The 27,392-nt window shown below is 40.9% G+C and overlaps 1 protein-coding gene across 1 annotated transcript in view; it reads right to left on the bottom strand.

Moving 5' to 3' along the window:
- LOC128715359 (uncharacterized) overlaps nucleotides 1-27,392 on the bottom strand; it is a 108,676-nt gene that overhangs the window by 20,926 nt on the left and 60,358 nt on the right. The window contains exons 5-12 of the mRNA XM_053810241.1: nucleotides 22,073-22,155; nucleotides 19,871-19,989; nucleotides 16,095-16,239; nucleotides 11,670-11,859; nucleotides 9,119-9,255; nucleotides 7,287-7,364; nucleotides 5,919-6,058; nucleotides 375-450 (exon numbers count right to left, since the gene is read on the bottom strand). Of these exons, the coding sequence (XP_053666216.1) occupies nucleotides 375-450; nucleotides 5,919-6,058; nucleotides 7,287-7,364; nucleotides 9,119-9,255; nucleotides 11,670-11,859; nucleotides 16,095-16,239; nucleotides 19,871-19,989; nucleotides 22,073-22,155 (968 nt within the window). The remainder of the gene's footprint in view (nucleotides 1-374; nucleotides 451-5,918; nucleotides 6,059-7,286; nucleotides 7,365-9,118; nucleotides 9,256-11,669; nucleotides 11,860-16,094; nucleotides 16,240-19,870; nucleotides 19,990-22,072; nucleotides 22,156-27,392) is intronic.

Here is a 27,392-nt window from a genome sequence, read left to right as displayed (position 1 = left end):
GTCAGTTCATGTCCAGTTCAGGACTCAGTTCACGAAACTGACAGCGATACGACCCATCCAGATATCCGGCTGTTAGTCATCAGATTTGGCCCCGAGAAAAGAAAAAAAGAATCACAGAGATATGCTACTGTGCAGGCTTTATAACCTGCAGGCTTTTCTGCACATATCACCAAAAAACGGACCGTATGAAAGGAGCCCATCACAGTTATAATAGAGACATTAAAGCGTTGCAGTAGAGTAAGATACGGGTACGAAAGCATTTGCATAGACTAAACGTATATGACTTCTGCTAAGTAATCTTTCTGTTTGATACGCTTTTAGCTGATATCTAGCAAGAATTACACAGCGCAGAGCGGTGCATTTACTGCACTTACCTTCAGTACTGCCAACCGTGATGTCCGAGACACTTTTATCGTATGCCATTGTCCCATAGTGAGTGGGAATTCACTCCTGTAAAGGAAGAAAGATCGCATGGATGGATTGAAATATGTTCATATTAAACAAAGCTTATTGTGTTGTGCTGTAATGAATTTGTTTATTAAATTACCAAGCAATTCAGTGCTTAAGGAATTCAGGAATTAAGCCCTCAGTATTATTACAACGCCTTGATGGCCTTGTAAGCCTTCCAAATGAGGAACTATTTGGAAACACTTTTTTTTTCACCCTTGAATTTAACAAAATAATCTAGCAATGTTGCATACAATGGTAAAAAAGCAAATGAGTAATAAAAATAAATTAAAATAAAATAATTTAAAGCGAAAATTTGTATTTTACATTTTTATGAAACGTTTCCCAACGAGGACTTCATTGTGTGATGAGGTTTTCCTCATCATACCATTTCCAAATTTTTGATACGGAATCAAGAACCATGTTAACGTAAACATGAAATCCATTCAACGTAAAACAATACACGTATTTCCATAATGCTGAAGGCCCCTTTTCCCTAATAAGTTCGGATAAATGACTGTACACGAGCACAAGAACAATGCTTCAGCAAGGTTCAGCAAGTAAAACCAGAATCATTCCGGATATTATTACGGACTGTCAGCATTACCCTGCCCCCAAACCACGGGTCGAGATGCCCCAAACAAACGAGATGGTCCTCGCATTTTGTATGCCATAACATTTGCGGTGCAAAACAATTAAATTTTATCCTTGTATTACATCGAAATAAAGTGACGTTGGTCACTGGCTTGAGTACAACGGCAATAAGCCGAAGCTAAACGAGACGACACTAAGCCCGAAAACAACGCGTCCATTCTTTTCGAGGAAATCCAACAGTCGAGAGAATACGAAGCATGATGTGTCTTCTGCTCTGTTCCGATGGTTCGCTTTTCTGCCGAGGCGAAACCTTGTCCCTCGTACGAATCGGTGACCGCAGAACCGCACCATTGCCGTTATGAAGAGTTTTTTTTCCACTCAGCAAAACATCATCCGTGCCTTCGTTGCTATGGCGACGAGCGGTTGCCGTGGTTTGGGTTGCACAGTACTGTTACTGCACACGGTCTGCAAACTATTGAAGATGCACCAACCTACCCAAAAGGGGCTTTGGAAAACAGGGCGAGCGCATCTCCATATGCGAAAAACCTTTTGCGTGTGCAACTTTACGTTGGCTTCCGTCGAAAACACTCGAGGAAATAATAGTTTAATGGCTTTTCGGAACTAACGGGTTTGCCAGCTACGGGTAGCAGTACGGGAATAAATTATACTCCACGAACCCATTCTGATGGTTTTGCTCGAGGGTAGCACCGTGCATCCAGCAGCGAAGGGGTGAAGATAAGCAAAGTTTTATCAGTACACTCGGTACACGATTGTTCTTAATCTTCTTCGTCTGCACTTTTGGGTGCGAGCGCACGGGTTTATAGCTTCTCGGAAGCTGAATGAACCATTAAAGTTGTCGAGTGCAGTACCGTTTAGTGAGTTATTCGCTTTCGCGCTTTGTAAAAGTGAATTGTTTTGCTTTGTTTGGAACAAACAACAGACGTTGTGGTGATGGTGATGAGAAAAAACGTAATATGCCAACTAATTGGGGATATGTTTGAGAGCCAGTTGTTTATAAGACGTTGTTCGGATGCGTCTGCGTAGAGGTAATAAAATGATTAAAGAGGGTATAATTAAATTAATGCGCAAAACACCTTGGAAGCAAACTGCTTTATAGATAAAACAATATTTTGGTAAGTAAACAAACACGACTAAAACGAGCAACATGAGTTGTACAAACTTCCCTCTTTTTCTTGCTTAATTTGTCACAAGAGATCGTGATTAAAGGATTGCGGTGGTTAAACAAGAGGAAACCCCTCAGCATGAACACATTTTGCATGGCGTGCCGTACCCCAACCGGCTTCAGTCCGCTTTCATGAGACCCACGGGAAATGGACTGTTTGTTCGCACACCTAACCAAACTCGAGCAGCATTTTCCAGGCAGATCGGTACGATTAAGTGAACGCCATCAAGTACGTACTGTACCGCGTCCCTTACACACGCTACACACAACTGCTGTTCGTTGCTGGTGAATCGGAATTGAAATTTTAATTAAATTCCATCCATCCACCCGATCAGGTTGGTTTGGTCGTCGCGGACGGACGGTCGGACGCTCACTTGCTAATGACTGCTTGCGAAAAGTAGATTAAATTCGCGCATTAACATCAATCAACGCGTCGCGAAGGATTATCGGACCGTTGCGGTGAGTCCGCGCGAAAGCGGTTTAGTAAACCGATCCCAAAACGGAACCGTCTCAGACCGTGTTGGTTCGTTTCGGGTAGGGTTTGTACTTTGTTTTTGTTTTTTAACTTGTATCGATGCTGCTAGAAGTCTTTTCAGGGCAGAAGGCCAACTTGGTTTTGTGGGTTTTTCTTTAAGTGCTTTTTTATAGTTTGCAGTAAAATGTATAACCGATACGGTAATTATCATTCAACGGAAAGGAGTATGTTTTTTTTTCTTCAGAAGAACTTAGATATCTATAGAACATGTCCAGTTAGAGATCAATAAACCATGAGTATATCTTGTAACATTGTACACACAATGATACTGATGGTACGACGAAAAGCATAAATATTTAAATATGCAAACAATTCTGTATAACCAGTTTAAAGCGCTCCAGTGTTTTAGTCTTAATTCGAATAACTTTTTATGCTGAACTCTCAGGGCCCTTTGATACCACCTAGGGTCTACAAGATGCCATAGACATCATTGGTTTGCGGCTTTCCTACGTAGCGGATGTTTACCAAAGGATTGGGCAGGCGGCAGAAAACCTTGGGATGGAGATTAACAAGGCAAAAACCAAGTTGATGGTGGCATCACCAGCGGCCCTGCTAACACATCCTAACTTACGCGGGGGTGACGTACGAATAGATGATCGCACTTGGGTCAAAATTCAGCACCGACAATGACATTAATGTTAAAATACGCGCTAGGGTATTGGCTGCCAACTGGTCATTCTACAATCTGAGGGAACTTCTCAATTCAAAACAAATGTCGTGATGATCGAAGCTGGGACTTTGTAGGATTGAGCTGTACGGCGAACTTACTGTTGTACAGCGGGTTAGAGTTGTCAGGCTCCAGTGGGCTGGTCACGTCATGAGAATGACACCGGACGACTCAGTCCGTAAAGCAGTTTTAGGTCGAGGCGTGGTAGAAAAGTCCGGGATAATGGAATGGCAGACGAAGACGTTCGAGTGTATGCGGGTTTAGAGGACTCCTGGAGCAGGCCAAGACCGCGAAGCGGTTGTAGTTTAGTATAGTATAGTATTACGCTGAAGGTTCTTTTGCATACATTTTATAAATCCTGTTCTAGTCAAATGGTGCTTATCCAAAGAGCTTAATAGTCGTTTCATTTCATCATGTTGAAAATATATGGCCTCAACTTATTCTTAGTTAGATTATCAACTGTTTAATGTTGGCCGAAAATAATAAATTGCGTTTGCCTCATAGACGTCATTGAATCGTAGAACCACTGGATTGTCAATATGATAGTTGATAAATAAAACCAACAAAATACTTTACACTTTTAGAATGTCTTCAGAAGATTTCATAAGAAGATTTTATATCGAACATATATTTATTGAGATTCGAATATCACCTTTTTCACATAAAAGTTAAGATTCAGAAAATAATTTTTAAAAAACTATTTCTAGAAAACTCCAACAAATGCAGCAATTTCTGCACACAGTGCACCATCAATGAATGCTATTTGCATATTTAAATGCTCGTCCATCAGTGGCACTGCATAAGAAGCACACTTTTATTCCGGCCCATCGTTGTACTTTTTCAGCAAACTAAAAAAAGAAAACCCTTCCCATTTTCCAACATACCGTAAGGGATCATTTAAACCAATGATCATCGCCAACCATTGAGCATCGGTGTCCATCCGTTGGTCAGCGTTCGGAGAAGCGCACTGGCGTAAGAAAAAGTACGAAACATCAAACTCGTCTACGAAGAACACTCGTGACAGTTTTCACACCCTTCCTCACCACTCTTTTCCCGCCCCTTCTTCCTCAAGGGAAAAGCCAGCACGTAAATTAGATAAATTTTCCACCATCTTACCAGCCCTTTTTTATGTCTACCGGTTAAGAAGGAAGCAAACCTCATTTGATGGGAAAAATGATGGTCTACATCGTCCTCGTTAACTGAAATATACCCACTCTTTTTCTGCTCGACGGATAGCAAAACTCGCTCGCTTCATTTGCACAGTTCCGCATGGCTTTCCGCATTTTAACGACAACCGACCGTGGAACGTGGAAAGAAGAACAATAATACTAAGAAGAAGGTTGTCCTAACGGTTCGTTCATCATTTCTTCGTCCCATGATAAGCGTTACCCATTCTTCTAGCCCCGACGAATAGCGTCCAACGGGGTGACGGTGCGAACTCATTGAACTTAAATAAACATCGATATTATCATTCATTTAGTAAAGTTTTCAAATTATTTCCTGCCTTCGTACGCTTTTTTGATAAAGGAAGTAAGAAAAATGGCCAAAGAATGGAGACGTTTCATCAATTGAATCGCCTGTTTTTAGGATGGCCCTTTCGATGGATGGAATGAACGAAAGGAAAAATGATTTCTGGTTCTATCTAAATTACAATGATAAAATTGGCTTCGATATTTCACATAACGAGTAGATGGTATTTTTTCATAGTCCGTTCTTAGTCATTATTATTAACCTGCTAGTAAAGAAATAGGATATTCTTCTAGCAATTAAGTTTATATCAATTAACCAACCAAATTAACTTATTAACAAATTACATTCCAGCGTATGAACTTTCATGCGAAAAAATACTTTTTTTTTAAAAGCTGCACTTATCAAACTAAAGTTTCCAGTTTGTTTTAAACTGTAACCGATTACCTTTTAAAAGTACTTTTGGTGCCATTAACAGTCAGTGGCATAATTTTTGCCGATTATGTTGTGTTTTGTATCAAACAAAGGGGGTAAAATTGAACTGAAAATCGAAATACGAAATCAAAAAAGTTTCAATCGAAAATACTAGAAAATAACATGCTACTCTAAATAGCATTGAAATATCGGCTTTATATCATTTTGACACATCAGACAAATCTTGAGAGCAATTTTTTTTCTAACATATCAAATGATTTGATTAGGAGGGACAGCAAACGGCCAAAAAAAATATTCCATCTTCACATCCCTTATTGCATGCAACGAAACGCGCTCAGTAAAACGAAGCGAACGAGTTCATCATGTCGGTATGAATCGATTCACCCATCCATCATTCGTATCCATCCCTTCACCATCAGCGTGGTTTCAGATGTGAATTAAGCTGGAAACTAGCCCAAAAAGCCTCACCAGCCCACCGTTCAACGGTTTGGCCGAAGAGATTTGATTGCAATTTAAAAGTCGTTCTCTGCCCGTATTCCCCGATTGTCCAGGGTTTGTGATAATGGTAGGGATCGGTGTCTGACACTCACCTGACGGTTGCTGGCCCGCTGCCCAGATCGTACGTGAACTCGACGTAGCCCATGTTGAGGCAGAGCGAAATGTAATCACCATACTCGTGGTGCCCACTGTAGAGCAGCAGGCCATCTTCTAGCAGCGGTTTGATGATGATCTGTCGGAGCGAAAGGGTTGAAAGGACGTGTATTACGTGGGACACGAAACGGTTGGGCAGGAAATGGGATCGATTTCAAATGCATTTTCCGGTTGGTTTGTTCGGGCAGCAAAATTGATTGCCATTTCGGCCGGGTGCGATAATGGAGGCGCCCGGTACCGCATGTGCACGTGGTTGGTAGGCCGTGGAGGTTATGCCAGGTTAGAAATTTGGCAAAGTGGCAAGGGGATGGCGGGCCGCGCCAGTACCACATACATTGGCAGCAGGTGAATGGGTTCGGCCGAACCATCGAGTTGGCGATAATGATGCCCGATGTCGAATGATTATGTCGGTGGTGGCACGTCGATGAACACCCCGGGTCGATGCGGGAAAGCGATTGAATCGAATGTTGTACCGGGATAATAATGGGACGCGATGTTTATTTGCAGTTGCGATTCATTAGCGAAACAATCAGCAGCAGCAGCAGCAGCACAGTAGGTGGTAGGCGGTTTTGTCCAGTGTTTATTTGTCGCGTGTCGCCATTGTGGACAGTGATGCAAAAGACAGATAGGGAGAGAAAAGAGACACAAAAGAGATGGATTAGAGCAGTTGAATTGTGCTGCGTAAATGTGTTAAAGCTCAAGGAGAACTTGCAGTACAATACACAGCAACACAAACATTATCTTCCGTAGTGTTTTGCTCGATAAGTTAATCAGTGCACAAACATCTACCAACCGATCGGTTTACCCAAAGCGAATAACTTGTCATTAGAGTTGCACACTAATCCGGTGCTTGTGAATGTGAATAATTTGTCAATTTACATGCCCGGGTGCATTGGACATAATGTTCGCAACCGTAGCACGTTTCGCAAGAGTTTCCGAAAATCCTTGCGTGTGTGAGTAGGCTGCATAATTTTTTGTGTGAGTATTAATTAGACCTCAAATGGGTAAACACCTCTGATTTATTATTATTTAAATACCTCTTTCGGAAGAGCAGCACTACAAAAAAGGTAGGAAGTGCTATTAATTTAACGAATGCAAATGACCTGATTAGCGTGTGTGTGTGTGAGTGTAGAGTGACAGTCTACGTAAAATGTGTTAGTTTGCATTCGTTCTTTGAGCAGCTGCTGGCATGGTGGCGTTAGCTGATTAATTTGACTATGTTGCGTTATGAAACGATCTGTTGCTGTTTGTATTTTAATTACTCTTTTAAGCATAAAAAGCAATTATGTATTTAGCACAAAACATACCTTAAGCTCGAACCATATAATACAGCTGTCACCAAGTGGGGCATATCGCAGATAGGAGGATCCGTTGAATGAAGGCACCTTTGGGAAGCGTGAATATAAGGAAAAAAATAAATGATGTATACATTTGTGAAACATGGTATATAAACAAAACGTTATCAACATAACCATAAGCACAAGACTCGATACGCTATAGTGACAAGGTATGGGAACATGTGCATCAATTGCCAACACTTTTATGGTCGGTCAATTGATTCAACCAATGTAATCGATATTTAAAGAACACTTTACAGCAATGTACATAATACAACTTAATACAGTCGTTTGCTCTATTTAATTGTCTTTTGTATTTTTAATGCTCTAATGCTGGTTAAAAGTCGATTGATTTTAATGTTGTCTTTCTAGGTAGTGGTCGAAATCTGACTATGAATTATGAATGAAACTACGAACTGAATCTCTGAATCTCTATTCAGAAATATCAAAACTGCTTGAAAATTTATCAAACCTCAGAGATTAGACCATTAATATTTCTCAATAAATCGTTAAGAAATCATGGTTTTGCGTAGTAGTTATATTTTTGTTGTAAACATGAATTTTATACTGATGATCTCTTAGCATTTAGACTGCATTAATCAATTGAGCTGACTATTTTTTTGTTAACAACTAATCCACTTTTGGGGCGGCCCGGTGACGTGATGGTAGCGGAGCCGGTCTTCACACGAACGGACCGGACCAAAATCCCATCCGGGCCAATCCCCCGTAGCAAGGACTGACTATCCCTGGCTACGTGGTAAAATAAGTCGATACGGCCAGGCCGTTGTAACGAAAAAAAAAAAAACTAATCCACTTTACAATGCTTGGACAACGTAGATTGCTTTTAAATTCCTATCGCCCTATCGTTGATCAATCCATCACCTTACCGAGCCATACTATTAATTGGAAACTAGAACAGTTACTATAAAAAAAACTATTTACAATTGGTTGACGTAGTGGAATACTAACAGTGATTCGGTTATTTGAACAGAATTTTCTTAGCAGTTCATGAATTGTTGAAGGTTTTTAGTTCTTTTGGGGATTCTAAATTTTGGAAAATTCATAACTCTTGAATCGTTAAGATGGTTCTATGAATATTTTGAGAGTCAGCAAAAATTGGATTGATTCTTTATCGAAAATTCACAGTTATGACTCTTCTGAATACATTGTCAATGATACATTACACATGATACTTTTTGGAACACAAAAATTGGAGATTTTAATCTAATTCATCAGAATCACACTGTTTAGACACTCTCTTTTCTCTTTATGGGCATGAAAATTTCGAGAGATCTAGACCTGCTATTTCTGGCTCTCTTTCACTTTAATACCCCATAGCAGGATATTCAGTTCTGCGTACGGAGGTTTGGTCCGGATGGGCTTTTGGACCGGACCTGTCGTGTTAAGAGTGGCGCCGCTACCAATACACCACTGGGCCATTCCAATAATCTATCAGGTGTAGACACTCTATCAGGCAAAATATATCGCTAGAGAACTATAACACTTTTGAAATAATAAGAGCAAACTATTTTAATTTGTTTCTACAATTTTAAATTCATTGACTAGATTAACCTGTCCATCTTTTGCTGATCATGTTTGGTTGCGTCCCAACAACATGAAATTATTTTCTGCTCTTCATGATTTATTTTTCTGTTTCTTTTTTGCAAAAAGCAAACGAAACCCGCACCAGAAACGAGTAGAAAAAAGTAACAACCATTTGCTGGCACTTAACTACCTATTGGCGAGGGTGCTTTACCAGCAGCTTCTTCCCGTTACACGCTATTTCTCTATTAATCACGTACCTGTAAATCCAGTCGCATCTCGCATAAATCACCGCCAAATCCCAGCGGACAGAGACAGATGGCACCGTCATCCGACGGCAGACATTTACCGCCGTGTTGGCACGGATAGCGACTGCACCGATCGGTTATGCATTCCTCTGCACGATTTGTGATCCAAACGGTTCGCAGTTGCGGTCGCAACCATCGGATGGGTGGATGGTTCCATACAGCCAGTCCATTGGTGGTAGCAGCAGCAACAGCAGCGCCAGCATTATCATCATGATGTTTCCATATTTTTCATTTCCCATTATTCAGTTTTCCGTTCGTTTGAGCGATACACGTGTATGGTGGGTTTGAGTCGCGTGAACAGTGTTTATGTTGTGTTGTGTGATGTTGTTGTTGTTTGGTTTGTTCCGCGATTTGTGTTCCATTTTTCCATTATTTATTGTTTGATCCGGCACCATCACCATCATCACCGTCGTCATAGCAACACATACCATCGTGCACGAAACCAAAGGGATGGATGGTAGGAAAATTGATATGGAAATAAGAGGAAAAAAGAGACGAAGAGTAAGGATGAAATATCGAATGTGAGCCATTCTGCTACAGAACTGTGAAACATGCAGGCGAACGTTATTTTTGACATACAATTAACCCAACCTTCGCGATTTTATAGGATACGGTTACCAAACAAAGTACACTGGAGAAACATTTACGCTGTAGCAAGGGATAAATATAAATGATTATGACTATGTAAAAAAAGGAGAATATCTACAAAAAAAAACTACATCGACTTTTTTCGGCTCAAGGCACCGAAGAGGCAAAGGAATTCGTTGGTAGAGAAATTAATTATCATTTAATTAAATTGTAACGCAGTGCGATCATCGCTGGAAAGCTGGAGCCAAGTGCAAATGAACGAAGGCAGAGGAAACACGCCTGCAGTCGTAAAAGCCCTTCTGGGAGAATGGCGCTTCCGCTTAATTCAGTTATCTCCGGTGCTCTCGGCTACACCCGCACAACATTACCCATCCATGCCACCATCCCACACCGAATCGTCGGTCGGTCGGTGTTGTGTGCTAATGGAATGAAGTTTAAAACTAAGATGGGCACAAAAAAGTGCAGTTAAGTTTGCAACACGATATCACGCGATTCCGTTGCGGTAGAAAATGGTGCTGCGCCTAAGTTTTCCTCCGCCAAGCTTTCACTACGAATGCAAAAGCACTCCGGTGCATCTCACGAGACAAACATGGGGCGAAACGGTACGAAAGGAGTATTTCGGACCAAAAAAGTTTACCGATGGCCAAAGCTAGGGAGCGTGAGTGAAAGAGCAGCCATAAGAAACCAACATGCTTGGGGGTGGTGCAAATGTCTTGGTCAGTGTTTCGGTATAAAGAAACTAAACTAATTTGACAGGCATTTTATATTAGTGCCGATCTGTTTTTTAGTATTAAGGTCTACAATATACGAAATATTCGTTTTAAGGATACAGCTTAGGGTTACCATAATTTACTATGGTGAACAGTGTGTTTTCGTAAGATACTTCTAGTTGAATAAAAAAATTTGCTTTTGATAAAATTGTGTTGTACTATGTAATATTTAAAACAAGAAAGAACAATTTTTTTGACAACAATTCAATGGACACCGACCATTTTCAGCAAAATATCATTGGTTCTCTTTCTTTCTTGCATTATTCATGTTCTTCAATGGTACGCAAAATTTACCAGCAGCAACGAACCTTTACCCTTTCGGAAAACGATCATGCTGTCGAAAACTTGCACCCCAAGGCATTTGAAACGTGCTTCCAAGAAGATGGAACCGAACGAGGGTCTTTTATTTTTAACTGCTTGAACCAAAGCAGCGATCGATGATACCAGACTTGCTTTCCACGCTAGCTGGTCGACAAAAGTTGTGAAACTAATTTGGGGAAAGTTTTCATCCCTCTCACTGGGTGAAAGCTTATGATTTTCTTTTCTTCAAGTTGTTAAACTTCCTGCCCTTTTTGTTTTCGCCACGACGCGTGAACTAATTCTGTCCAAGCAGTCAAAACCAATGCTACATTTGCAATGGTCGGGTTCGATGAGGTTGGATGGAGAATCTTTGCTGGTATTAGAGAAAAAAATACAATACAATACTAGTTTGTTTTACAGTTTTTTTGCCTTCAATTTTCACATTCGTTCGTTTGTGTCCGTGCGTTTTGGGTGACTTGTTTGTCTAACTGGATTATTTGTGCATCGTGCTGTGTGTGATCCTCAATCTCCATTTAGACACATTTACACACCCTGGGCCAAGTTTAAGCGAACAAATAAACTGGAAAGTGTAGACACGATGTCGATTTATGCCATGGGTAAGAAGGATGGGACCAAATAAGCGTACCGGCGGTTGAAGGCGGCGAGAGGACGAAGCAAATTCCATACCATGCATAAGTAAGAGAAGCTTTCAAATCCACAAGACACGCATTTGTTGGAGGTTTGTTTTTCACGCCTAACGATACACATTCTATCGCAACCGTGTATCGGTGGTTTAGTATTTTTTGTTTTTCGTTACTGTTATGTGTCAGTAAACTTTTACTTACGGATATCGAATCCATGAGCCACGTCGCCAAGTGCGCCTTGCTGGAAGTTGTAATCGTGATCATTAGCGACAAACTTTCGTATACATCCGGTAAAACCGGTGCTGACGGGAAGCTTCCGGTCCAGGCCAGTGATGTTTCCGTATCCACCGAGGAACACCGGCTCACGGAAGGTAATGCGCGAAAACAGACCCTGCGGGGAAAATGAAGAAAGAGGACAAAAAACAAAATAAGAAATTACTGTTAACAATAGCAGAACCACCACCAAGATCAAGACGTAAAGGTGAGTTGATTGAACTGACACTAGGACAGCAGCGATGGCGTGCTGTTTGAAGTTCGTTGTACGTCGCCTACTTTTTGTTCTGTTTATCAAACTGATGATGTAAATGTGCGGGTAGAAATTTTCGGTAATGCAGTATGTTTTTTTTCCTAGGAAAATTTGATGTGATTTTGATGAGACTAAGCTGAAGACGTAGAACGCGACATGACGCGGTTCAATTTTAGCGAAAGCATCAGACTAAAAGATAATATTTGAATTTTATCATGAATAAACGTTCCAGTGCTCAAGAATAGTATCGGTGATGAATGTTATAGCAGATATTGGCAAAACACGATCTATATGAATGATGGTTTTTCTGCCGTGTGAAAACCGGCGCTGCTATCATATACTCCACCTGGCCGCTCCAACCTTTACATACTTTTACACCTTTACTCACTATTTAGAATCAATACTATTTTTCTTTGTATTGCTTTCCTTTCTAATATAACAAATGACTCTTTCGTTCTGTTAAAACCACCACAATTTCATGAAACTAAAACGGTCAATTGAATGCACAATAGAGAGAGTCTAATCTTTTATATACATCCAATGACCTGTGCAGTCAATCATCTATTATTGAGCACATTGCTGGCCAAACGTCTTACCGTAATATCGACAATCACTTTCGTACCGTATGTACGAGGTACATTGTTCGAGCTCAAGTCGCGTTCGATCCTTCGAGCTAATATGTTCCAAGACCACTGGCTTAAGCACGTCGTTAATCAGAAGGATTTCTCTGCTCGAAAGTGCAGTAGTGGCTATAGGCACATCGTTAACCATCCACTGCTTTGGTCCTATTGCCCGCCGAGCTGATATATTAAGTCATTAGCTGCAAATTGAATCCCTGCCATATTGCTACCGGCTCCCCAGTTTGCCGTTCACCGAAAATCGTCTACCCGTTTGAACCCGAAATCAAAGCACTCAGTAGCTTGGCGAGGAGGCTTACGATGCGGTGGGTGCAAGGACACATCTCGATTTCAACCCACATAATCACACCGTAACTCGCTTGAAAATTTTCACTTCATTTAACATCAATTTTCTCACTAGCTTTCCACGCATACCGGCAAGCTTCTTGGCCAGAGCCTGTTCACTGTTCTGCTCCGATCATATCTTGCCCGACAATGTCGAGGGTCGCCGTATGTCGTCAGGGTCAAAATTATCGTCATCGCACCAATGTTGACAATTTATGGTAGGAAATGAAAGCAAACATTAACCTCGTGCACGGAAGTTTGGTAGAAAATGTTCCACCCGTACCGTTTGAACTTTAGCAGTGGTGGCACAAATCGTAAGTCTGGGCAGCATTTACACGGATCAACAATTTGGTTCGATGCATAATTGATGTACTGTGTGCAAGCCCTCCGAACCGCTCGCCACTTTTAATTGAGTGCGTTCGTTCAAGTCAGTAATTTTATTGTGCATTAAAATCGTTAATCCATTGCCGGCACATCAGTTGTTCATTTGATGTTCATTTGACACCAGGTTTCCATTCGTTACCAGTGGAGACAATCAATTTCGAGATCAGTATTGAACTGAATTCGAATGCTGTTCAAAATAAGCACCGTCAAAACACATCATGCAAGCCATGCAAATTCTTTCTTCGAGTTCTTCCGCTGACGAATATGTTTAGATTGGATATTGAAATCTGCACATGCTGAATGGAGTGAAAATTTCAGAACAGAAACGTGTCTGCCAACAGTTTGTTTGTTCATCGATTCTTAGAATCAATTTAAGATAAGCCGTTGAAAGGAAATGTTCGATATGATATCTTCCACAATCCCAAGGATTTTCGAACTTGACGCCAAAGCTGCTTGATATTGTCATCGGGAAATACCGTTGCCCTTAAGCTAGCCGGAAAGATCCCACGTGTGTGTTCGGATCTAATGAAAACGAGTAAGATCTAGTGCGCCACCTTGACCACCCTTAGGTCGACCTTCCACAACGTGCTTCAGCTTCCGGCACTCAATCGATGACAAATGGTCCAATCTTGAGAATTACTTAACCCCATCCTAATTTATTGAGGCGTACACGGCGACCGACACTGTACAGTCATCGCTACACAATAGCGCCCACCATTGGGCACCGAACCTTCGTCCACCGCAACCAAGCTGTGGAGCATATCGACGAGAACCCCCATCGACGCTCGGGCTTTCAACCACAGGCTCCATCCAGGGAAGTGTTTTGCAATGGAGAATTGTTCGTGTCTTCCGAAGCACCCAGCTGTAATCTAGAGAGTAAACATAATTAAAATCCCATTGTTTCCGGCCTTTATACCGCACTGACGGTATTAAGCTCCCCGGACCGGTGCGTTGATAGGGACAGCGGACAGGGATTATGCAACTGGTTTTGCCCCGGAAACCTATCTGCGCTGCTTCCGGAAGCGAACCGGAAAGGCACAGAATGAAAGTCAGGTTTGGGGGTGAGAATGGAAGGTCTAGCATGTCGTTGTAAAATCGTTAATTCCGACAACATTCCGACGGTGAGTTTGTGCTAGGTGTAGTACAGTGAAAGTCCGGTTGGTAGTATCTACAGGAGTCAAAAATCGGAATACCTTCAGCGGAAACGCGTCGTAAATGGGGGATGTAGCAAAATTGATTTACATGCAATTGATGGTAACGAAAATATTATTTTAAACGATTGTGCACGGTTAGATTATTGCTGGGAACATGATATCATTCAATACAAACGACGATCAATTAGTCACGAACAGAACGATTGTAACTGTTGGGAGAATTAGCCATTAAATCAATGCATGAATGTTGCATGTTTTAAATGTGTTATTGATTGAGTAATAGAAACTAAACCTTCAAGGCATCCTTTGTACAAGTGAATGTAACAATTAAATGTAAGAAATCTATCTGAGAGGGCGATCTCAGTTGAAAGAACTAAGCCTAATAAGCATGATTCATTCCATAGTTTTAATCAAATCTAGTCGTTCATAGCCGTTAACTCTTTAAAGTTTATTTCATTGAAAGAGTCTTTCAACGAGCTGAAGAGAAGTTAAAATATTCATAATCAAATAGCTAGGACTTAGCTATCCTCGAACCTGATTATACTAAACAAGATAAGTTGTTTTATAGAAGATTTCATAATCATAATACGGGAGCAACAAATCGTTGGGTATACTGATTAAAATACAGGGAAACTAGTAACGTTAAAGGAACAGAATTTCAATATGATTTTACCTAGACTATGAAATCTAGACGAATATGCTAATTCTTAATCTATATTACTTTTCGATATAATATTCTAGGAAATATGTTTAATTTGTGTTTAAGTTTTAGTACACTTTATCGTCAATATTCCGAAAATACTGATACATAGATACATTTGCTTAAATGGTGTAAAAATAAAACTATTAATACCTATGTCGAAAAGAAATCAAAGTCCAGAAACTTATTGTACTCGACAACCTAAAACAAAAATGAATAGCTTGAACCAATGAAGAACTAAGAACACTTTCCTACAAAATATCCACCACCAACAGTGCCAGCAAAGAATGCTATTTATTTGTATATGAATGCAGTAACGATCCATACAGCTCAAACAGACGTCATACAAATCTACCACAAGTAAGGCAGATCCGGGTCGAAACAAGCGGGCAGCATCCGTCCACCCACTGGCAAGTTTCCGACTCACAGCAAAGTTGCAAAAATAATCAATTTGTATTCTTCCGTTCACAGCACAATACTGCAATTTCCTTCTACCGGAACGCAACTCTGCTGCACTCCGATTGCCAAAACCGGAAGAAGTTCCAATCGGGAAGAAAGTTCGCCTTCATCTTGGCGTCTTGCGGTTCCGGACAACTCGGGCTTTCCCGACGGCGCTCCGATTCCAGTTGGCATTGCATTGCGGTGCAATGCACAACATTCTTTTGTTGTGGAATATACAAACAATCCTGATGAAATTTGTGGTCTTTGTGATGCAATACGCCCGGCCAACGATATACTGCTGCAGTGCTTCCACCCCAAATACCACAATCGTGTCGGAATGGAACGAAAACCCGTGGGTGTAGTTCCGCCAGAAATAGAGAAGCTACGCGAGCTATTTTCCCCAGAGGTCGAAAGATATATTTTGGGTTGACTTTAAATTTGTGAAGAACTGGTTCTTACCTTCGAACGACCCTGCACACGATTGCCCTGATTCAGGACGAGCCATGCGTCCCAACGATGTCGGTAGATGGTGATCGTGTTCCACTGGTTCAGTACGATTGTTTCCTCTGATTTGACGCGACCCATACCGGAACCGCAATCGAACCTGCGAATGGAGAAAAGGACACAATTGGTGAAACATCGAACAAAATAGATAGTGATACGGATCCCATAAGTCGGACGCAATTGTGCTCTAAAAAGGTAACAAATTAGACATCCCCACCGCAATTTAATTGAAAATGAAATCATTCAAAAATGCCATACAGCCTCGAGCACAATACATTGCCTCCGAGCAAGTAATTTATCTTCGACGGTAAACCCAATTTGCTCGGTAGTTCGTTAGAAGATAAATTTCTCATTTTAACTGTTGGAAGCATTCACGAAAGTAAAGTCCAACACAATCGGCTTACCGGTGAACAGATTAAAATAGGAAAGTTTCGCCATCTTGTCGCTGGAGGAGAGACGGCAAACTTTTCCCTGTCTGCCATACGATTTCCCAATTCCCACTTTTAAACGAATGGCCACCAACCATTCCCTTTAGGATGCTCGTGGACGCTCACAGCGACTGTCTAGCGAGGTAAGTTGCACGAGTTGGCTCCATCGCGCCATTCAGCTTCAGTTTAACGATGCGAAAATTATCCTTTCCAATGACAAGAGTGGAGAACAATGGGATGGTTCAAAATATTGTTCTTCATTGAATCGGTACCACTTTATAGGGGATTGCGATCGAAAGCGAAACGACCATAGCCCCATCAAAGTCACAATCAAAGTGCTCAATAAGCCCTGTAGGAGCATCGCACCGCCACCATACCCATCGCGACAAGGATCGCGTTCTGCAGGAAATAAATAAAACGTGCCGATAATATTTCTTCACCATCTTCATCTATCATCAATTAAAACTAATTCGTTCCACTTTCGCGCTCGAGTAATGGCCATCGATCTACTTCGCTCGCAGTGTGCTGGCCTGGTAACGGAAGAGACTATCGGAAAGGAAAAATTAACATCAATAGAAGTTCCCTTCGGGCGGTTGGCGACGATGTGGGTCAGTGGCAATTTTCCATTCCAACAGGGAAGTTAGGAGAGAGCTTTGCGGGATCATTGGAGAAGGAAGACATTGTGGTTGATGCAACATGTACCATAGCACGTGAGAAAGATACATTTATCTTGTGAGAAGCTTTCGTCCAGTAATAAATTACTTTATTTAGTGCTTCTATTCGTATGGAATAGAGCTTTAACTAAATTAGCTCCCATATTAAAAAAGGCGTACATTCATTTTGAACAATATAAATAACATTTTGTGTTAAGTTTTATGTGCTATCTCCATGAAAATTCATTTCAACAGGCCACACGGGGCTAACGTAACTAACTGGATTGTATTTTATACACTTGTCTTATCTTGCTTCCAGTAATCCTTTTGCTTGGTGTGAATGTATTGCATGTTGTTGTTTAATTAATTTATTGTTGCTTGTTTTATTAATTTTCATTTTCTTTATACAACACTCGTGAATATAATTCATACATTTTTATAACTTTTCTAGGCTTTTATTTATCAACAGGTGCGGTGTGCTCTTCTTTATCATTTTACTTATTTTCTCTATTTCCATTGTAAACCTTTTCGAAACTGGGAAGTACCATGTATGTGTGTCTGTTGCAGTAGCTAAACAAGACACTGTAGAGGTACCACAAGCCTCGAATCATGAAAAATGGTTGGCAAATATTTTCCATTTACCACAGTCGGTAGCAGGAACCTCTGGCATCAGACGCTGGGCACAGCCACCCAATACCATCACTATCTCCCCACAGTTACGTCCTCCTCCGGGACAGGAATGGTGACCCACCAACCGGGATGCACGACCTGCACCCATACGAACATATATGTCCAGCGAGTAACAAAGCGGAAAAGCGGTGTTCGCCATCGCTAGTGCCGGGCTGAGCAGTAGCGCCATTTGCTTTCGCTCCGGAACCACCCAAACCAGCCTGTCGAAGTGGTTCAACACATACATTTATCTTGCATAATTGAACATTCCTAGGAAATTAATGTACACATAAATATCAGTTGCCAGCTGATTTATGGGCGCAAGTTTTTGTCTCCTCACCGGCAAAGCCTCGACACGAATTTCGAGCGTAATCCTTGGGACGGGCGGCACACTAACCGTGGTCTCCCGGTTGGTTTCCGGCAATTGGAACCGGATGGCTGAGGGATGAAGATGTTGTGTAGTTTTGTACTGCGGGCAGCAATAATTGTAGCCATAGCTCAATACTGATAGTTGAAACACAAGTCATCAAGAAAATGGCTTTGTTAGTGGAAATAGTTTTTGATGCGTTGTATAAAAATTACCATCACTTGAAATGTAGAAATAATAATGTTAATTTATGTTGTCTCTCAAACCGAAAGATAGCGGCTTCTTTGGGGCAGTAGCAGCTGTAGAAAGTTCCGCACACAAGCTACCGTTTCAATCATCAAATCAATTTAATCAATCCAGTAAAACGGGGTACCATACCGTTCAACGATTTCGTGTTTACCTTTGACGTTTGCGTCCAGTTTCCAATCAAAATACATTTTATTTCGCTTCGCTGGCTACAATTTTCCACCATGAAAGGATCTATACCAATCTACCGCGCCAATCAACGTGACCATAAAGCACAAAAACAAAATACACACCGAAACACGGCGAGGGCCACGAGTCTTCGACAAAAACAAGCAAACAGACGTAAAAGGACGGATCGAGATGCTGGAAATAACGTTATTAACAAAAAAAAAAGAGAAGCTCCATCATCCGCCGACTGGCTGCCATGCTTTTCCCTTATCGTTGTCACGTGCACTTGAACCAAGTCAATATCCTTCGTTGCGTTATTCTATTCTACCGTTCCGGTCGAATGGAGCAACACCATTTATGGCAAAACCCTCGGCTGTAACTCAATTAAGTTGTTGACAAACATTTTCGAACATTGCAACGTAGATGAGGGAGCGAAAAAGAAAACATAGAGCAGAACACATCAAGAAAACATGAGCAAAAAGCACCGAAAATGTTCAAACCATCCCATTGCCAGCAACCCGTCCGATCGCTCCGACTTTAAAGCGGCAAGCACTGTTTCGTGTGGTGTATTTGTAAATTAAGCGCACCCAAAGCAAACAGCCCGATGGAATGGATCTATTTTTAAGTGTAAAAGTGTAAAGTTGGCTGAACGTTTTGAGCGAGGCGCACTTGCTGTCAGGTCCTGGAGAAAGCCGGAATGAATTGCGTTCGAGAGCCACAGGGTACTAGTTGGGATGGGAAAATGTGTTGCATTAAAATAAAGCGAAAACGGGAACGGAAAGGGCGTTCGTTGCGTACCGGAAGCAGATTCTTTGACTATGTAGATTTTTTTATTTTTACTTCTGCACAAACAACAACCCTTCCCTTACAACGGGTTACAGCTAATGGTTGCGGCCATTAGCCAAAATGGCACCCTCACTAAACGGGTGGGCAGCGACGGGTACGGGTGCGCTTCATTTGCGACCAGTTTTGCAGTTCGAGCTGGTGAAAATGTTTCACTTTCAGAAGCTGTACTGTGCTGATGGTTTACTTTATAGGCGAAAATTTATTCACCAACAGTTTGGCTAGCAAACGAGCCCAGCTTTGGGTTGATGATAAATTTAATATATTTTTTTGCGAAAGTTCCCATTGCAATCCAAACAAAACGTTAAACGATGCACATAAGAAAAGTGGTTGAATTTAACGCATTTTAATACATACCAAAACTCGACGAACCCTTGGTGCAGCAGCAGCGCCATAAAGTCGCCCGTCAAATCGTCTCGCTCGCCTGTTAGCAGTAAAACTCCATCAAACGATTCCGGCCGAAACTCGATGTGTAGCTACGGGAAATGGGACGCAAAAAAAGAGAGGAAGCCACAAACGAACGTACATCATTATTAGTGCTGTGTGATATCGAGGGATAATAATAAAGCCTTTTGTAGAGTTTTGCTGCAAGAGGAAATGTTTAAACCGATTAGAAAAGATACACAAACAGAATGTTAGCAGTGACCGTGTTGTTTCCGATGTGTTTCATTTTCCCGTCACTACATGCATGTGCAATTCAATCGATGCCAGTTTTTCACACATCACGTATTGTTGTAGCGATTTTCTGGGAATAGCTTTTGCACTACACGTTTTGTGCATGGATAAAAATTCCGAGTGTTTACGTTTAAGTGAATACATTCTCCATGTACAAGCGATTTAATTTCGCTCGAAAACACCGCGCCAATAGCGAGGCTGCAACAGTAAAAATTATTTGCGAACAGTGGTGACTGTTTTTTCTGCTTTCCTTTTTGTAAACCCCAGCAGAAACTAGACGATTTTATAAAAACGGGCCTAAAGCACACAATAGCCATAAAGCCACCGTAGGGTGGAAAAGAAGAACCTATACACACAACGCGACATCAAACGAATAAAATTCATAAAAAATGTACACACTCACGACTACAGCTCAACAAACACCGGTCAAACTGTTTTCAAACACTGCACGGTCGTTGCAGGGGTCTGTTTTTGGATGAAATAAAAATTAAAAAACAACAAACAAACTAACAAAAAACCCACACCCAGCCCCGGTACACATCCAGAAGCGCCATTCGCACCCAAACCAAACGAGGTGTTACCGCACAGCAGGATCTGTATTATCGGAACAAAAATGAGGACCTTTGCCGTGACGCGCTGCCACCGGGCTGCTTTCTGTTCTGGTTTGAATATCATAACAATAACACCGATGCATGCGGTGAGGACGGGTGGGACATTCCGACCCCCGTCCCGCGAAAGCCCCATGGGAATGGCGTTGTAGTGGGAAGAAAAATTTCCCAAGCCTAACACTGGCGGTTGAAGTGTGGAAAACCCCGCGCGCAACAAACACAGCCAAGCGCCCGAAAGCTCAAAAACCATTCATCTGACCATTCGTGTTCGACAGTCGGGCCAGCTGGAGTGAAAATGTAGGGCGAGAAAAGTGCAGCGTGGAAGGACACACGATGGCAACGAAAACGTTAGAAGGATTTTTTTTATTGCTTTGTTTTAACGCCAACCGACCGAGTGGTGGGTGCCAGTTTATCTTTTTGTGGGTTTTTTGTGTGCGCGCGTGTTTTGTTGCTTCGCGCTATTGCGCACGGTTGGATTGCTCGCGTGCGAATGTTAGCCGAAACCCTTTGGGTGCCTTCGTTTGTGACGGTCGCGAAAAGGACGTAGGTGAGGAAATGCACTCCTATATAACGCCGTTGGACGTTGATTGGAATCGAAGTGTATGCGCGTGTGGTGTCGGTTTTGGAATTGACACTGATAGTGCGACTGTTTGGTGGCGTATGCTAGTTGGAACGAAGAAGCGCATGGAAAATCGACCAACAAACAACAAAAAAAAAGCACGCGCAAGCAAACCTCATTCACCATCGCTACAACAACGGCTTAACAAATTGATCCCGGTGATATGTACGATCCGGACGCAAAGACAACAATTCTGCTTTGTTTTCCATTTTTTCCATTCAGTACATGTTTGCTAGATAATAGAAGCTGGAAGCAAAAACGAATACCAAACGTTTACACTGATGCACCTGCAATGGAAACTATCGGGAAAAGGTCAGAAACCGCAGACGAGGTGATTGTGCTAGCAATGATTGGAATAACCATCATTTCAAAATGGACCTACAACTGTCGCAAAAACAGGTTCGAATACTCTAAGTACCACACTAATACAACGATAGAAAATAGGAGCATTAAAAAGGATTTGTTGAATAGCAGATGATTCGAAACTGTTGTCTGTTGTGCAATTTCATAAATGAGATAACTACAGTATGAATAATAGATAACGATGACTCATAATGGACGCCGAATGTTCGACTGTTTTAATCAATTGATTTATTTTCAAGCATGCAATAGACTCATCACATTCATGCTGGTGAATGTTGAACATTTGCATCCTACCTGTACATGCTTGTATGCTCCTCTAAGCGCTGGAAATGCCACCCAGGAATGTTTGTTGAACCGTGGGGTGTTTACTTTGGCATCTGTGAAATATATAGTGAAATGAGAAAGAAATGTAGATGTTAATATTATATTGAAGTTGGCATTAAATTACTCCAGTTAATTGAAATGTTTTCCATATTAAATAAATGAATGAATTGTTTCACTTAAAGTAATATTAATTCTAGTAGTAAAACACCTACTGCCAAATGGCAGATACAAAGTTTCTATCTAAGTTAGGTTTATTAACCTACCAGGAAGCGTCTTTCTGAGTTCTTCGCTAACCGTTACTACAAATACTGTCAGGATGACTCTCGTCGTCGTACCAGTGCTGGAGCAATAACTTTATGTTACTTGTGTTTAGCATTGATCCAAATAAAATGATTTACAATGTCTTACTAAGTTCACAATACCCCACACAACCGATAGTATATTCCACCAAGATCGTTCCTCCGGCTTAAAACAATCACGGAAAGCCAGAAAAGTTCATTTATGGTTGTAGAGCCACATAGAATTAGTTTAAAAAATCTAAAATTTATTTGCAACTTTTTATAATACACATGAAGCGTAGTTTCTAACATGTTACTCAAAATACAATATAGAAATAAGTCAATATGCTTGTTTTGTGTTAGCGTATTATAGATCTGAACTCTTGCACCCTTGCATTGCATATTTTCTAATGACTCCATTCGCGAGGGTGTGTTTCTACTTTCTCTGTTATACTTTCCCGTTGCAGTTGATCTGGTTGTTAGATAAGTTCGCAACCAACTATGGATGTATCTGTTTTCTCAGACGGTCGCTTCCGTTGAGAATGATCCACCATTAGGAAAGTTTTCAGTAAGCAGGGATGTGCTTGGGGGTCTGGTGCCATGATGGTATCGGCGACGGTCTTCACACAAACGGACCGGACCAACATCTCATCCGGACGCAGTACTGACTATCCAGCTGCGAGTAAATAAAGTCATAGGAAGCCAGAAGTGGCAGGCGTAGACCTCTTGTAGTTGTTGTGCCTATAAAGAAGAAGAAGAAGGGATGTGCTTGCATTCTCAGACGGTCTCTTCCGTTGTGAACTGCAACGTGATTGTCCATCGTTGCGAGAATTCTTATCAGTTGTTGGATTTTCGTATGCTCCCATTACCTCTTCGAATTTAAGATGATATAAGGTAAGCGCAGTTCACTACGTTTAGGTTGATCGTTTATGCTTGGAGTTATATTCCCTTTCCCATCAGTAATGATCCACGAGTTTTAGGCAATGATTTTTGTTCTATTATTTTTTCAGCATTCTGATATTTAAAACTACATAATGAAATAATACTTAAATAAAGATGAAGATAAAGCTTTAGATAAATGCCTAGCAAAGTACTACTCAAGAATCTCGCTTATCTCTTATTTGGTGTAAATTTTGATGATAAAATAACTAATGGGAGCCGCAATTTGTATTTTTTAACTGAAATCTACCGATTACATTTAACTGAAACAAAGAAATATCTAAACAAATAAAATATAATATAAATAGTGATGAATGACGTTTTTTCCAAAAGGTTTCAATGTAATGAATGATGTGTATTTATTCTGGTGAAGTTTTTGTGTCTAACCAATGGATCAACAGTAATGCCAGCATGTTCAATGTTCCAAATAACGAATAATCCAATTACTCATGCTACTGTACGCTATCACAAGAAAGAAATCCCTGCGAATGAATTTTCTGCGAATGTTTTATTGCAGGTGAATCTATTTTTCTTACTAAGCCGTACAAGTGTAACAGGAAAAGTGATCGGTTCATTTTTTTCTCCTAGAAACGTACTGCGCAGTTTTCCTGCACCGTCAATCTAATTACCATTCGAGCGAAAAACCGTATGATGGTCGGTGATTGTTTCATCATGGAAACAATCAATTGATATGTGCCGGTTCAACCGGAGTACTGCCGGCAAAATCCATCCGTTCGCCTTTGCTCAACGTCGCCCAGTTTCAGCCCGAACGGCTGAGAGCCCGCAGAAACGATCGTTTCAGTCACTAAAACTTAAGCCGCTTTATTGGATTTTCCGGTTTCTTCTCGTGTTCGGACCCCAGAAGTCGAACCCCCGAGCTCGAGTAAGCTTACCCTTGTCAGCGAAAATGTTTCTTCTCCGGTTCCGGTCCGGGGAGGAAAAAGTTTGTGCCATCATCCATTCGTACACACCCTTATTGTCAGCAGAAAAGTTGGAGCAGTACCGAGGGCAGATAGTTTTACTCGACATTGTCTCAGCGTTCACCATTCTCATCTAGCAAGCTTTCGTGCTGTACGCTTGGTAGTCATCGTATGGCACGGACCTTACCAAAGCGAAGCGTTTGTATCTCGTTTGATGTTGCCATAGGTACGATGATGCTTAGAAAATGTACCCCTACGGATTGAAAAGTTTTCAAATTTATGCCACCGCTGGTAAAAGGTTTCAATTTCCACCCAGGCAGACGTGGAGCCAAGGTTTGCGCCTAAACCATGATCGAAATGCTTATGCTTGAGATTCTGTATCCCTTGCTTCTGTACGGAATGCTGGCCTTCGTTTTGAGATTCAGGAAGAAAGCGTTAGAGCGTAATTTTAAGTTAAAGCGAAAAACAGTATACGGTTTATCCCACCGTTAGTTCCAGTCGCTGAAATAGTCAGTCCGAAGTGTTGAAGCGCTCATCACACATTAACACCCTTGCAAAACAACAGGAGATTGATGTTGTTTGGGATGCGTCGAATGGAGTTAACGAAGTTTAATCAATTAGATTGTTTATTACTGTTATTGTAACTATTTATTGATTACTGTTACTAATCTGTTTCCTTCTAGGGGAAATTGATTTATTTTGCACAACGATTTTTGCTATTTTAAATTGCATGCTTTCAACAAAAGTAATTTGATGCTAACTTTTCAAAAAGATGGCCATGTTTTTATGTCTAACAAGTAACTTACAACAAACGTACGTTTTGTACGAATAAATTTTATATATTCGATATGCCGTTTAAAAGTATTCTTTTTCCTACATTTTAACAGTGTAGTTAACATTGCTAATTCACAAGCAAGATAACAATTGATTGACCTTTATTAAATTAAATAATCCCTGAAGTTTTAGAATACCATACAACACTTTTATGAAAATACTATAACCAATTTCAAAAACTTCCGCAAAAAATCGAATTAATACCTTATTGGCTATATTTGTCATTAAAGGAGGTACTACACTGGTTTGCTATAGACGGATAGTATTTGTGTTGTGCATAATGATTCAAAATTAATGAATGATTTAAATCTTTCTAGAGAGAGAGTTAATTATAATCTCGAAGAAGATCGTTTACAAATCTTTGCGATTTGACTTATTTCCAAAGAAATAAATCATGGAGTGAACTCGCGATTTAATTCTTCACGGCGACCTTTAACTCACTATTTAAATCGCGAAAAATCAATTTGAATCACGATTTATATCGTGAATTAACTAATGTGCTAGTTAACTCGCGATTTAAATCATGACATGAAGGCCGCGAAACTCCCTCCGTCACTTATTTTAAATTATTAAAGTTTTGGGAAGTTAGTAAAAGAGTTCAATCTTCATTCTAACTCTTTCACTCAGATTTAAATCTTTCATCATAATTAAATTTCCTATCTCTAGTTGGTTCCGTGGAGCTGGTAAAAAGGAAACTCATACCACGTTGAAGGCCGTGGGCCGCGTAGACTCAACGTCTACACCATTCTTTAAAATTCCCAACACTTAATATTAAACAGTTACTTAAAGAGTTTCCTAAATACGGTTTAGTGGTGTGCTCGATACTTTTCTTTCAATTTTAGATCGGTGTTCATTAATGTAAGTGATAGTGAGAATGTTTTATAACAACTTGTGGTTTTGGAAGTCAGTTACTAAAATATTTGTAGGAGTAATGTTGATGTAAATCATGATTTTTTTTGGGTTTTTCTTAATTGATGATATTATGTTTGCTGCACCTTGATTATTCTGTACGATATATTATTGATTGTTTTCATTTCCATTCAATATGCTATCGTCACTACCTCACAATTGATTCTGGCTTTACTTCGATCTACAGCATTCAAGTGCTCGCAATATCGTTTTCGCAGGATCACGAGGGTGTTTGTGATGACATTTTATCGCTGAATAAGTGGTAATGTATCGAAGTAGCGTAGCTGCAAACTGATACCGGCCACAATGTGAACCAAGCAACCATTCGCATCGATTGGCTTGCTGCAGTAAGCAACCCCGAACCACGAAATACAACCACGCAAGAACGAAACTGACATATCGGGAACGTATCCACACAACGTCGGTGCTGCTGTCAGCGATGGCAAATTGCATCCCGTAACTCGAATCACCAGCACAGACAAGCGACATTCACATGGTTGCAATGCACTTGCGAGATAATGGATTTCTCACTTGGTTTTTTCAGCTATTTGACGATCTGGTGCGGGATCCCGCAATCAGAAGCACGAGGAAGCTCTTTGCGCGCGATATGATGCATTGTGTGGTTGTCTGTAGCACGTCGCTAGCCATGGCACTTATCTCTTCACCTCTTTGCCTTGCCATGAAAGCCATCTCCATTTTAGGTTGGTGTTTCATGTTTTTCTTTTTGCTAGATTTAATTGTCCCTCGGAAGGATGTGACTGTCACTGTGCGCTATCCAGTCTGAAGAGCAGATTACAAACGGTCACTCCACTTCCACTGAACGAGCTGCATGTGTCAATTAACAATCTTGAAATAGATATGACAGCGGGTAATGGCTTGTTAGATTCGTGTAAATGATGATGGAATGAATGACATTTGTTGGATTTCATTCCCTTGAATAGTTCAAAAATGAAAGCCACTATCGATGTTTTGTCGAGTTAGCTTTTTATGCTGCAATGTGATTCAATTTCAAATACTTGAGATCATCTCAAACACGAAATGGTCAACTTCTTGTTAGCACTTTCTACTAAACTATTTAAAGCTTTCATTACAATCACATTTCAAATTTGAGCAAAAGATAAATTACAGTATTGAGCTGTATTATAGGACAGTCAACGAGCACGCCGTTCGAAGCACGTCGGTGCTAGTTAGCCTCGTCTTCTATGTCTCGTCTAATATCATCTCCGCAGATAGATGGTTCCAGTTTGACCTCCCACATACTACCCTTTCGAAACTGTCAATTCAAACAATCGTTCACCCATACCACCCTACGTGTTCCATTTCCAATCCGTCGACGATTCTAAGTTCTTTGCGATACGATTTGTCTCAGTTAAAATTCAGTACGGCACGACTGCAAAGATAAGCATCGGT

Source organism: Anopheles marshallii, chromosome 3 (genome assembly GCF_943734725.1).
Source record: "Anopheles marshallii chromosome 3, idAnoMarsDA_429_01, whole genome shotgun sequence".
Taxonomy (NCBI): Eukaryota; Metazoa; Arthropoda; class Insecta; order Diptera; family Culicidae; genus Anopheles; species Anopheles marshallii.
This window is presented reverse-complemented; position numbering and strand designations above follow the sequence as displayed.